The sequence below is a fragment of the Mus caroli genome, unplaced genomic scaffold (genome assembly GCF_978045245.1).
Source record: "Mus caroli unplaced genomic scaffold, Mus_caroli_1 scaffold_17, whole genome shotgun sequence".
Classification (NCBI taxonomy): domain Eukaryota; kingdom Metazoa; phylum Chordata; class Mammalia; order Rodentia; family Muridae; genus Mus; species Mus caroli.
The window spans coordinates 27,302,449-27,316,522 of record NW_028227272.1 but is presented as its reverse complement, the minus strand read 5'-3'; the positions used below and the strand labels follow the sequence as shown (position 1 = coordinate 27,316,522).

Below are 14,074 nucleotides of genomic sequence, written 5' to 3'. Positions count from 1 at the left end.
TAAGCCATGTGAGGGATTGATGAGGATTGGCTGGAATTTCTTACTTAGATCATTAACTCATTTTCTTATACCTTCTTACCTAAATGGTGGGTTTTACCTAAATCTCTGGGTTTTGTGTTGATAATGGTCTAAGATCCATGTTTCATGCCAGACTTGCTGTATAGGATTACAGTGCCATTTTGTGCTCTGCTCTGTGGTGGAGTAATGGTGGCATGCATTGATAAGCATGAGCCTGAAGTCAGTTCCAATTTCTTTTTCCTCAAAGCGGTGTGATGCCTGTTAGTTGTGGGCAAGACCAGAGAGAACTGGGGCTGAGGTCCTTCAGCTAGATCTCCTCTGTGACCAAATAGCTATATTTTCTTTAGAGGACTTCATTATTGCAGAAGGTCACATGGGTTCAGGTCATTCTTCTCATGTGAAATACCAGTATTGATTGGAAAGGCATAGCCTAGGGAAACATACTGAATTTTTACATTCTCCAAGAAGATCTCTAACTCCCAATGCAGGTATGTTTTAAAGAGGTGTTTATTTGCTTATTTAGTCAAGTAGGCCTTTTAAGTTCCCTATAAAGTATTTGAGTTAGAAATCCCCAGTTTTTTCTTTTCTTTTTTGTTTGTTTGTTTGTTTTTGATTTTTGAGACATGATTTCTCTGGATAACAGCTCTGGTTGTCCTAGAACTCACTCTGTAGACCAGGCTGGCCTCAAAGTCAGAGATCTGTCTGCCTGTCTCCTAAATGCTGCAATTAAAAGCATGCACCATCACACTCAGCTCAAGGAAATTCCCAATTTTTCAACCACAATAAAATGGCAAAAACATACATGTTCTTTACTGATGCATCTTTTCTTAAAAAGTCTAATTATTGGTTCTTATTTATTTATTTTTGGTTTTTCGAGACAGGGTTTCTCTGTGTAGCTCTGGCTGTGTCACTCTGTAGACCAGGCTGGCCTCAAACTCAGAAATCCGCCTGCCTCTGCCTCCCCAGTGCTGGGATTAAAGGCGTGTGCCACCAGCGCCCGGGCTTGGTTCTTAATTTTTAAAAGTTTTTATTTCATGTGAACTTCTGTCTCTAAAAGTGTTCATGGGAGGAAATGAACACTATGCTATGGGGGATAGTCCATAGCATTTAGACTTGGCGTGTCCCACAGACGGATCCATTCTGGAAACCACTAAGTAAACAAGAATTTTGGCCTTAGTTCTGTGGCGTTTGGGTTTGTTTGTTTGTTTGTTTTTAAGATTTATTTATTTATACCGCATTCTGCCTGCATGTATGTCTGCAGGCCAGAAGAGGGTACCAGATCTCATTACGGATGGTTGTGAGCCACCATGTGGCTATTGGGAATTGAACTCAGGACCTCCAGAAGAGTAGTCCGTGCTCTTAACCACTGAGCCATCTCTCCAGCCCAGTCTGTGGTTTTAAGAGAGCATTTTTTGGAGCTCTACTTTTAGAAAAGAGTTCTAATTTTAGAGAGATTAGTTTTCCTCTTCCATCAGATTCTTCTGAGTGTAATGCTTGCTTCTCTTTCAGTGGCAACTCTCTCTAACTCCCTTCCTTTTCCTCTCCCTTCCCTCCTCCAGCAAGGACCACTTGGCAGTGTCTAGAGACAATTTTAGGTATCAGGTTTTGACACAGAATAGGTAGAGGCCACTAGTGTTGCTAAATAAATGTACGCAGACAACAATCCCTGCCAAAGAATTTTATAGCCCAGTGTGTCTCCCATCCTGAAGTAGAAACTCCCGTGGAAGGGAAGAAGGAAGGGCAGACGGCTGCTGGGAGCATTACCCAGGGCATGTGTAGTGCTGACTGCTGCAGTCCTTCCTCCACACTGCCTCTTCAGTGTTCCTCCGCTCTAGAGAGGCCCAGGAGAGCTCAGACTCCAGCTCCCCAATCACTGTGTTAGTGTTGGGAGAGAACACCCCTTTCTTCTTTTCCTTACCATACTCATGGGGACCATTGATTTTGGCTTGAAGATTTCGAGCTATAGGCTGCAATCTAGGCTCCACACTATTCTAGGTGGCTTAACTGGGAAGTCATGGGAGAACGAGAATCATTTTGCTGTGCACCCTGTTGAGTGTATACTTCATTGATGAAAATCTGTGAACTGTAGCCATTTTGCAGCTTGAAAATCTATATGAAAATACTGCTTCAACTTACTCATATAGAATACTAATTTGGATTGTATTTGCTTTATATTTAGGGTTGATCTGGAAGATTTATGAAAACCACAATACATGCCATGCATGAAAATGTTTCCTAACAACTGCTGGTTGTAAAAAGCTGGCCATTAGAATGTACAACTAGGAATGTCTCAGAAGCAAGATTATAGCTACAGATCTTTATGAACATTCTGTATGGTTCTCTGCTGACCTGTGAGACAAGGGTCTCAGGAATTCTGTTTGGCTACATTAACCATTCCAAATTAATTAAGTCTAGGAACCCAGTGTTGTGCTTCGGGGACTGACACTTTGCTCTGGGGAGATCCCAGTGTTCATTCTAAGCCCTGTGACTAAATAGCCTCAGTGTTACACAGTGACTGGCTCTCTCCTCCTGCTTTCCTCTCCCAATTTCTCACTTTGTCATACCTGTAGCCTTTAGTTTTCTCTTCCAGTGAACTGTGGTATTTTGGGGGGAGATGTGTGTGGTACATTTATGTGTAGTCTCACCAACCTATATATATAGTGTATTTTTTTGTATGGAGATAAAGAACAAACATGTTTCTAACTATGGTGGAGTAGGGGGATCTCAGGTGTTCCTTGTGACTTAACGTATAATGAATATACATTGTTTTAAACAGATGTGAAAAGTACATACACACACATTTGTGTGTGCATGTGTGTGTTTGTGTGTGCACACATACCCACAAGCGCCCCGGCTTGGTTCTTAATTTTTAAAAGTTTTTATTTCATGTGAACTTCTGTCTCTAAAAGTGCCTTAGCTTCCAGGGGTATAGAACAGTGAATTTAGAGGGGGAATGTGTGTGTCTATGTCTTATCCCATTACTTTTGGTTTTCTGCCTGTTGTATATCATCTCCACTCAAAAGATTCATCTGCACAGACAAGCATGATGTGTTTCTCTGACGCTTTAGCAGTGCTACTGTAAATGAAAGTGACAGCTTTCATATTTAGGAACAATGATCTTTTCCACAATTGGACTGAAGACTTGAAGCACAGGAAAGGAGTACAATGCAGTAACTGATTGTTGTGGTGCAAGCACACTGGGAAGGAAACTGCTAGCTCTGTTGTGGATTTTTTTTTTTTTAAAAAGAATAATAGCACAGCCGCACTCCCCCAAATCCACCCCCACCCCTACTTCGATTTCCTTTCCTTTTTTTTAAAATGTAGGATCTCACTGTATAACACTGCTGACTTTGAACTCACTTTGTAGACCAGGCTAGCCTCAAACTTGTGAAGCTCTTCTTGCCTCTCCTGAGTAGTAGTTATTACAGGCACATTCCACCGTGCATATCTAAAAACCTTCATTGTGATGATAATAGAGGTTACTTGGAGAATAATCTTTAAATCTTTTAGTTTCCCCTAGATTGTAATTCAGCTTATCTGTGACTACCATTTTGCCTTTAAATCCTTAGGAGCAATGCAGTACATTGTTCTATCTACAAACTGAAGAAGAGGGGCAGAGATGGCTGTCTTACTGAAATGATCTCTCCTTGGGGGATTTAGTTTTTAGAGCTTTCATTTTGAAGTACTTTTGGTCCTTTCCATTGCCTACTCTTTGCCTTAATTGATCGATGGATCAGCTGTATGAGGCAGAACTTTCACTTTGTAGCTTAAATTGGCCCAGCGCTGGCCTCGAATAAAGTGAGTTCCAGGACAGCCAGGGCTACACAGAGAAACCCTGTCTCGAAAAAACCAAAAAAAAAAAAAAAAAAAAAATTGGCCCAGCGCTTGCTGTTTAGCTCAGTGTGGTGGTGAACTCCAAAATGTTCTGCCTTGGACTCCCCAGTGCTAGGATTGCAGATGCTACACATGCCAGGCTCCTGTTGGCCAATTAAGAATTGTGTTTCAAGTATACATTGTAACATATTTGCCTTCCTTGGCTGTAGGTACTTTGGATGTTCATATTAGAATGCTCATCTGGTATGCTGTACCTTCATTTTGTACAATTGCTTCTATCGAGGTTAGAGTGTAGTATGGGCTGGGTCAAAATTTTACTTGGGAGAAGTAATAGCCAAAATAATTTATGAGCTGTTTTCAGAGGTGAAGTATGGAGCACCATTCCTGGCCAAAGCTGTGGTTTTCAAAGATGTGATTCCTCCCCCCCCCCCCCCCCCCAATGTGACAATGAGATCCTGATTTTCACCTTAAGGTGTTTGCTTCATGCTTTGTGTTTTGAAAGTGATACTAGCAGTAACAATGACATCTTTCACTGCCCTCTTATTAAAGTGACCGGTGGATATGGGTAATCTAAAAGTAATTTGAGATAGAGTAAGAGGATTTCCAAATTAAATACTAAAAATATCTTCTCAGTATTTTCTGTTAGAGAGTATATCAGTACACAAGACACACAGTGCACAAAACTAAAGGAGCTGGGGAAAAAAATCCTCTTTAAAAGTAATCTGTTCCTAAATTGAAAGCTGGCTTTTTTGCATGAAGTTTTTCCTAGTTATTTGTTGTATTCAGAAGTTATTTCATATTGTTTTGTGCACAATGCATGCTTTAACCAAAAAGCCCTTACTCTGGTGTTTTTCCTTTCCTAGGAGTCAGTGGATCGGTGGGGAAAATGCTGCTTGTCCTGGGCCCTGAGCTGTAGAAAGAAAACTCCAAAAGCAAAGTACATGTACTTAGCACAGGAGCTCCGCTTCGATCCTGAGTGGCCGCCTAAACCTCAGACAACGACGGAAGCCAAAGCTGTAGTAAAGGAGAATGGATCATGTCAGATTATCACCATAGCATAACAAAGGCTGCTCTCTGTGCTAGCAGCAGTGTCAGCAGGATGCACTGTTGAGCTTTTCTGACACTGTTGAGCTGTGTCGGAATGGCACTAGTTCAGTTTATATCCCTCTCATAATATGGCAGTTCATTAAAACACAAAACAGTAAAATATCATTTGCTGTACAATTATTAACTATAAATCTGGCTATTTCTTCATCCAGTAACCTAAATATGATATATACTTTATATTGGGTATGAGAGATCTGTGTTTGGGTTTTATAGATTTTAGCTTTTGACAAGTTTGCTTCTTTAAATTTAATTTTCATAAATCCCCTTATTAGAAAGTTCTTTTATATATAGGCCCCAAAATTGTGATTATTAAAAATATAGTTAATTGTGATTAGCCTCCAGTGAAAATAGGTCGAAAACCTGTTTTGATCCAGTGTTTTCTCCCAAAGAACTCTACGTTAGACATACACCAGTTTTCTTTTATGACCTGGAGTTAGGAGTGAGTTTGTGTGTTGTTGTTGATAGAGCAACTCAGGTAATTTCCATTTCTGGTTTTATATTCTCTGTGTCGCCTGCCTGGGTGTCACTTTCTAGACAGTAAGGTGCTCCACTGCTTGCTGTCTGAGATGTCCTTCATAGTATTCCATGGCTCCCATACAGCAGTCTAGTCACTAGAAAGGTTTATTTCAGCCGGGTGTGTGGTGCACGCCTTTAATCCCAGCTTTCAGGAGGCAGAGGCAAGCGGATTTCTAAGTTCCAGGACAGCCAGGGCTATACAGAGAAACCCTGTCTTGAGCCCCCCCCCCCCAAAAAAAAAGGGGTTTATTTCTGAGCAGCTAGGCATGACAAGTAAAGGCCCCTAGTCCTGCACTGGAGGCTGGGGCAGGAGAATTGTTTAGTCCTAGAATAGATAGTAAAAGCCTGTCTCAGAATATACAAGCAGAGAAGGATTGAGGTTATTTCTCTTGGCAGTAGATCTCATTCATACCTCTTCAAACCTATTTGTTTTTTTCTTTTGGGACTTGTATCATTTTAAATATTTCATATTCTCCCTCCCTCCCTCCCTCCCTCCCTCCCTCCCTCCCACCTAAAGGAATGGAATGGAATGATGCTGTTTTTGTTTTGTTTTGAGTTTGACCTTAACCTTGCTATGTCTCTTCTTTGAATAATGGGGCTTAAAAGAATAATGAACATGGAATTTGACTTTTACAAAGCAATATGAACTTGTAGAGCTTGTTTCGTGCCATTAGGTGGCACCAGAGATCACCACATACCTATTTTGTAACAAGTGAGCTTGAGAAAATTAAGAAAAATATATACATTTATTTAGCCAAAAGGAATGAGGAAAGCATTTACACATTTGTGTCTTATCTGATTCTGTTCCGTTCTCAAGGAACTTTTACAATGCTTTCCTAGGTAGGACCTGGCAGTTTGGCAGTGTCTTCACTTAGCAAAACAAATTAGCAAAACAGTATAACATTATTCTGTGTTCTTTATGAACTAACTACAAGTGTATGCTTTCCACTCTGGTTTATCATTAGTTCCCTAGTACGTACTTAAAAATTTACCAAATGTTAACCAGATTTGTGAAACCCCCTCTTCCTCCTTATTTATTTATTTTTCTTTATGTTGCAAAGACCTAAATGATGTTTGGTAATTGTAGAAAAAGTAAATGTGTCTCAGGATCACTATTACTGCTGTTGCCACAGTGATTCCTAGGAAATACATAATTGACTTTTTCCAACAAAATGTATATTATTACATGTTAGATAATAAGAACAATTGTCCCGTGAATGATTCTATGAAGCTATGCATCTTAGACCTCTTGAGCTGTGAATTAGCACTATTTTCTATAGTTACTTATTATCTATTGTTTTATACTTTCTATGTTCATTTCAAATAATGTTAAAGTTATTCAATCATTTTCTGAATTGTTAACTCTTATTCTTTGGTTTAAATACTGAAACATGATTAATTGCTAACTACAGCTTAGAAACCCAATATCAGTTGTACTTAACATCTTTAAGAGCATGATCATAAAGGCTATTTTGACAGTTCATTTTAACATTTAGAGTTGGTAAGGGTTTATATCTCATCTGTCCATATTGTTTGCAAAGGAACAAGGTTTTATGTAGGTGAGAGAAAGCATTTGTACGAAGTTAGATTTGAACATAGATAAGATAGGTTATTCCAGTTGAGAATATTGTTGAGTGCAGACATGGGTCCTGCTTAGTGCCATAGGTAGACTGAGTCTTCTGTAAGTCATCATTACATAGTAATTTTGGTTCTGAATTTTACATTAAATTATTTGAATATATACAGACCTAAATTTTTAAAATCTGTACATATATTATTTTGATGTATTAAGATTGGTAATATTGCTGATTTAAATTTTATTTATGCACATACTTAAAGGACAGAAATGTCTGGTAAAGTAATTGTTAAATAATGATATGTAGCTTTTTAACTTTTTAAATAAATAAGATTTTTTAATGTGGGTCTCCCTCAGGGTTGTTTAAAGTTGTTTGTTTTCCTCCCTTACATATAAATAAATAATGGTAACTGGTTTCTATCTTGTAGCACCAACTGCTGTAAGGGAATGCTGCAGACAGTGCTTGGGCGAGTGTGGCGCCAACAAGCCTGAGATTCAAACGCTTTCCATTTAAGCAAACCTCTCGTTTTTATACTTCATTTGTTTCCCATGTTGATGAAAGTACTGCACAGTTTCAAAGGCATGGTAAACAATGTGTTTCTTCCATATATATTTTTTCCCAAAAGCAGCAAAAACTCATATCCAGTGAAGATCAACTTCAAGCTTTAGAGAACATCTAATATCTCATGCATGCAGTTTTGTTGTATCAATTAAAAGGGTTTTGTATATTTATGGTGGGAGGCCACTGGGAACTTTTAACAAAATAGGGAATTAACTTTTGTACAGTCTGGGCATTTACATGTATTTTTAATGTATTACAATTTGGTAATTATGTGCACATGAAATTAATAAAAGTTACTTCCTGTTATAATTTGTGAATTCCCTGAGACCGTGGATTTTTTTAAGTAACTTTATATATCAGAAATGACACATCTTTATATTTTTAAAATTGTATTGCTGCTCAAGAATGGTACCCTGTTGTCAAAAAGGTAGATATTCATAATTGTACATTCAGCATTGTAAATACCATATGAAATCCTTTTTGATTAAAGCTATTCAAAATAAAAAATTTTAATGAATTAAATATGTCATTTTTCCTGGATCCTCACACACTTATTTGATTATGTGGCTGCAGCTAGCTCTCTCAGAACCAGTTTCACTGTAGATGGGGTTTTGTTGTTTTTGCCTGGGAGGGTGGTTGAGAGGAAGGCAGCTTGGCTATTTAGTTTGATGGACTGGTTGTGGGAAGAGCTGGCTGGCTGGTGCACACTGCAAGCAGAATGGCAGTTAGGGGCTTTGGGGTTGCTGCTTGGTGAGAACCAGAGCCAGCCAGACTTTTGAAGTAAGGTCCAGGGATCCCTCTGCCTACTGTGCTTAGCTTCCCTTGTGAAGTTCCAGGGATTAAATGAGTCTTCATGCTTACAAGGCAAGCATTTTGCTTATCTAGCTATCTCCCCAAGCTCTGGATCTTGTTCTTAAAGTGGGTGAAAAGTGGAAAATAGTGATAGAAGCACCTCTGCCTCTTAGGTACATACAAAGGGATCTGTATCCCCTGGAGATCTTAATGCCAAGGGAAACTGCGTGAGAGCATTTAAAGGAATTGGTGGGTATTCCCCCTTGGAGGGATTTACTTGATAATCTATGACTTGACAACCGACGAATAATAGCACTTATAAAGAATGTCCACGTTATAGTTACATATAGGAAAAATGAGCACAGCTGGACATTGTGATGCATTCTTTGTGATTCCCAAAGTTTAGGACACTAACGCCAGAAGATTGTAAATTTGAAGCTAGCATGAGCTACATATACATAGCCAAGTTGTCTAAAGGAGAGAAAAATAGACATAAAAGGGGAACTCGAGTGTCTCAGAAGCTGAAGAACAGGTGGCCCTTCACTGTAAGAAAGACAAGTTTGTCATTAGACAGAAATGCAACATTATAAAGCATATTGAGACCATAGGTTGATAGATTGGTATGCGATTTTGCTCTTCGGGACAAGGAATAGGCATTCATGGAAACAATCTGAATGACCAAGATTGAAGTACAAGTTAGAGATGTGAAGACCAGATGTTCTTACAATGTGGCACTGTGACAATAAAGCCACGGTGGTAGGCAGTTTGACATTAAGTTAAACTGAACATGAACCCTTGAGCAATGCTATTACTGAATATGTTTGACAATGGCTAGACCAACCATTGGAGGGCGGGCATTTGAGAATTCATTGGCCTTATTTAAGAAATAAAATGTTGAGCAAAGGAGATGGCTCATCAGGTAAAGATACCTCCCAAGACATGGTGTGAGTCCTTGGGAACCTATGTGGAGGAAGGTGAGAACCAATTGCCTAAAGTTTTCTGACACCCACAAGTGAGGCACTGCCACGTAGACCCACATACTCATGCACAGGAATGAGTTAGTGCAATATAGCATGAAAAAAAAAAAAAAGTTTGGCCCATGTAATGACAGTCTGCCATTTCTGGAAAAACTTAGGCCCTCTATTCTCTAGCTTTTACAAAAGGGCTCTTAACTATAGACTCTTAAAGTTTGAAAGCTCTTGTCGTTAAAACCTAGAATATGCCCTATGGAGATAGTCTTTTTCTTGACTTTTTATCTGGTAAGGTCTTTATCTTGAGGATGCAAGAATACTTCCCTCTTCCTCTCTGAAGTGCCAAGTCATAAGCAGAGCTGCAAGCCTTTCAGTCAGTCCAGGGTGCAGAACTGCTTCAGGTAAGGTCAAATATTCTTAAATTAGTGTATGCAGTTAGAGGCTCAGTCTGTATAGGGGCAAAAGGAGACCTGGTACAAGAAACAGTACAAATTTTTACTTGGGAAACAGAGTAAACTAGTATTACTGTGTGCTTCCTGGGTAACTCAATGCCAAGAGTAGTTTTATTAAGCAGCTTGGTGTATAAGCAAACAGTAGCTCATTATTTAAATGTGCGAGTCAGAAAAACCTCTTCAAATGCTATTTATGTGGCACTTAAATTAACCTCATGTTCATTGGAGCGCCGGCCTACTGCTCTCGTGTTACTGTAACAGTGCATCGGAAAAGCATGGCATAAAGCAATGGGACCTGCTCCACCGGGCTGGGGGCCGGGAGTTACAAAAACGGTGTAATGAGTTGTGGGGTGTTGGTACTTTGAAAATATATAAGAAATTGAATCTAGTGGAAGTGGGCCTTGCTGTTGTTCTCTTGCTGACTGTTGGGGATAAAGCTTCCCTGCTTAACTTGTTAAAGTCAGTGACACAGTAGGCATTGCTTTCTGTTCTCTGAAAAAGACCGTAGCAATTTTAATTCGTTCTGTAACGACTTTAAGGTATTGTCCATTCTGTAGCTTGAAAATGCCCAAATGTCAATGCTCTAAACAGAACCGGGGAGATGTCTCAGTGGATACAAATGGAAACCTATAAGACTGATCTACTCTCCAATACCCACATATGCTGAATAGAAAAGTAATTTATTTTTTTAATCAGCCTTTGTAAGATAGAGGGAGACTTGGTTGTATCTGAGCGTTCCAAGGCGGTGAGAGTGCTGGCCCAAGAACTGTGCTTGCAGCAGTGCGTGCAGGGCTCCAGGATATGCTCTGAGCCTTGTTTATGCTCTTGCATTTCAGGCATGCTAAGAAGCGCCCTGCTGTCCGCGGTGCTCGCACTCCTGCGTGCCCAACCTTTTCCCTGCCCCAAAACCTGCAGGTGTGTGGTCCGCGATGCCGCGCAGTGCTCGGGCGGCAGCGTGGCTCACATCGCTGAGCTAGGTCTGCCTACGAACCTCACACACATCCTGCTCTTCCGAATGGACCAGGGCATATTGCGGAACCACAGCTTCAGCGGCATGACAGTCCTTCAGCGCCTGATGCTCTCAGATAGCCACATTTCCGCCATCGACCCCGGCACCTTCAATGACCTGGTAAAACTGAAAACCCTCAGGTTGACGCGCAACAAAATCTCTCATCTTCCACGTGCGATCCTGGATAAGATGGTACTCTTGGAACAGCTGTTCTTGGACCACAATGCACTAAGGGACCTTGATCAAAACCTGTTTCAGCAACTGCTTAACCTTCAGGAGCTCGGTTTGAACCAGAATCAGCTCTCTTTTCTTCCTGCTAACCTTTTCTGGAGCCTGAGAGAACTGAAGGTGTTGGATTTATCGCGAAACAACCTGACCCACCTGCCCAAGGGATTGCTTGGGGCTCAAGTTAAGCTTGAGAAACTGCTGCTCTATTCAAACCAGCTCACGTCTGTGGATTCGGGGTTGCTGAGCAACCTGGGCGCCCTGACCGAGCTGCGGCTGGAGCGGAATCACCTCCGCTCCATCGCCCCGGGTGCCTTCGACCGCCTGGGAAACCTGAGCTCCTTGACTCTGTCCCGAAACCTCCTGGAGACTCTGCCGCCCGCGCTCTTCCTTCACGTGAGCAGCGTGACTCGGCTGACCCTGTTCGAGAACCCTCTGGAGGAGCTCCCGGACGTGCTGTTCGGGGAGATGGCTGGCCTGCGGGAGCTGTGGCTGAACGGCACCCACCTGAGCACACTGCCCGCCGCTGCCTTCCGCAACCTGAGCGGCTTGCAGACGCTGGGGCTGACGCGGAACCCGCGCCTGAGCGCGCTCCCGCGCGGCGCGTTCCAGGGCCTGCGGGAGCTGCGCGTGCTCGCGCTGCACACCAACGCCTTGGCGGAGCTGCCGGACGACGCGCTGCGCGGCCTCGGGCACCTGCGCCAGGTGTCGCTGCGCCACAACCGGCTGCGGGCCCTGCCCCGCACGCTCTTCCGCAACCTCAGCAGCCTCGAGAGCGTGCAGCTAGAGCACAACCAGCTGGAGACGCTGCCAGGAGACGTGTTCGCGGCTCTGCCCCAGCTGACCCAGGTCCTGCTGGGTCACAACCCCTGGCTCTGCGACTGTGGCCTGTGGCCCTTCCTCCAGTGGCTGCGGCATCACCCGGACATCCTGGGCCGAGACGAGCCCCCGCAGTGCCTTGGCCCGGAACCACGCGCCAGCCTGTCGTTCTGGGAGCTGCTGCAGGGTGACCCGTGGTGTCCGGATCCTCGCGGCCTCCCTCTCAACCCTCCAACCGAAAATGCTCTGGAAGCCCCGGTTCCGTCCTGGCTGCCTAACAGCTGGCAGTCCCAGACGTGGGCCCAGCTGGTGGCCAGGGGTGAAAGTCCCAATAACAGGCTCTACTGGGGTCTTTATATTCTGCTTCTAGTAGCCCAGGCCATCATAGCCGCGTCCATCGTGTTTGCCATGATTAAAATCGGCCAGCTGTTTCGAACATTAATCAAAGAGAAGCTCTTGTTAGAGGCAATGGGAAAATTGTGTAACTAATGAAACTGACCAGAGCATTGTGGACGGGGCCCCAAGAAGAATGCAGGCAGGATGCTGGCGTGCCATTACACTATTTCCCAAGCCTTTTCTCCTCTCCCGTGCTCTTAGTGTCCCTTCTCCTCCCCTCTCTTCAGAAGTACCTTTTGTAAATCGCTACTGCTTTCTAGCCTGGCCTGGGTTACCTCCTCTCCTCCCCTTAATTTCAAGGGGGCTGGGGGTGGGGGTTCGACGGGACTTGGCTCATCAGGTCCAACTGTGCAGCGCTGGGTGCCTAGTGGAGAGAGGAGCCCTTTCTTGTTTTCTGAATTTGAGGACACATCCTGCCAGTGGGCAAGACCTCTCCTGGACCTAGCAAGGGTTGAGTAACATTTGCCGAAGGAACACCGGCTTAAAGCGAACCCTAGGTCCAAGAGATGAAGGCTCTTCCCAGGATAAAGCTGGAGTGTTCTTGTCCCTTTACCTGAAAGGAGAATTCGTGTCAGTTCCTCTTTGTTGTCTCATTTTGAGTCGGTTCTGTTCTGGGGCTGTTAGGAAAGGCACTGTTCTCTGATCCAGAGACGAATGTCGGGGCCAGTCGCCTCTGCGATAGACTGAGCTAGGACACACAGGAACTCCTCCCATTTACATCCCAGTGACAGCAGCCACTTTGCAGCACCCACTCCTGACCCGACTAAAATGACTGCTTTCACGGAGGTGGGATGGGAACTCCTGTGTGTTGTAGCTCAGCTCATTACAGAGGGGGCTTGCTCTGAAACCGAGGCTCCTCAGGAACCAGAGCATGGCCGAGGGGGTTCTAGAACTCATCTGGAGAAGCCCTGTGCTGGCAAGCTTGGGGACCTGCTCGTTGTGTCTGTCCCACTGGCCTCCTGGGAGTTTCCATACGTCATGTGTTTCCCATTTCCCATAGGTGAAGGCCGCATCATTTCACAAGCATTTATGGAGCTGTGACCATGGGGCAGGTGTTCATGATTGTAATGACAGCTTGGTTTCCAGTGGACGGCGCTTGTATCACGTTCTCATTTATCCTTCCAATAGAAAACAATTAAACCCTTGTTGTCGTAATTGGCTGCCTGTGCTTATGAGAGACAGTGGTTAAACACATGCTCCGGGAGCTGACGACTGAGGGTTCCGACTTGATGTCCCCATTTACTAACCCCTGCGGACTCTGTACACACATCCTGGAAGCCTGGGTTTCCTCATCCTTGAAAAGGGACAAAACAGTACCTGCTTCAGAGGGTTGTTGTGGGAACTAAAGGCAATAAAACATATAAAGACTTTACCCAGTACCCTGCATACATAAACTGCTCGGTGGGTGATAGTTATCACTAAAGAGCATGCGGTTTGCATTCCCCCTTGGTTTTTTGTTTGTTTGTTTGTTTGTTTTTTGAGACAGGGTTTCTCTGTAGAGCCCGGGCTGTCTTGGAACTCACTTTGCAGACCAGGCTGGCCTCAAACTCAGAAATCCGCCTGCCTCTGCCTCCCAAGTGCTGGGATTAAAGGCATGTGCCACCACGCCCTGCTCCCCCTTAGTATTTCTGAGACTGTCTCTATATGTATCCCAGGCTGGGTTTGAACTTGAGATCCTCCTGATTTACTCTCCTAGGCTCTAGGAGTACTGGCTTGGGCTATCACATTCAGCTGGCATCATTTCTAAAGAACTTCAAGATCTTTTCCCCTCTGTATATAAAAGAGTAAACTTCCTCA

The 14,074-nt window shown here is 43.3% G+C and overlaps 2 protein-coding genes across 4 annotated transcripts in view; both read left to right on the top strand.

Annotated features, from left to right (window-relative positions):
- The window catches only part of Atp13a3 (ATPase 13A3), a 75,710-nt gene extending 67,780 nt beyond the window's left edge, over positions 1 to 7,930 (top strand). For all 3 annotated transcript variants that reach the window (XM_021184510.2, XM_021184511.2, XM_021184509.2), the window contains one exon: positions 4,716 to 7,930. In XM_021184510.2, coding sequence (XP_021040169.1) covers positions 4,716 to 4,913 — 198 coding nt within the window. In that variant the 3' untranslated portion in view covers positions 4,914 to 7,930. The remainder of the gene's footprint in view (positions 1 to 4,715) is intronic.
- Positions 7,931 to 8,133: 203 nt separating this feature from the next.
- On the top strand, positions 8,134 to 13,412 carry Gp5 (glycoprotein V platelet). The gene has a single exon (XM_085832135.1). The coding sequence runs from the start codon at positions 10,667 to 10,669 to the stop codon at positions 12,368 to 12,370; it is 1,704 nt and encodes a 567-aa protein (XP_085688261.1). The 5' UTR covers positions 8,134 to 10,666; the 3' UTR covers positions 12,371 to 13,412.
- Positions 13,413 to 14,074: the final 662 nt, after the last annotated feature.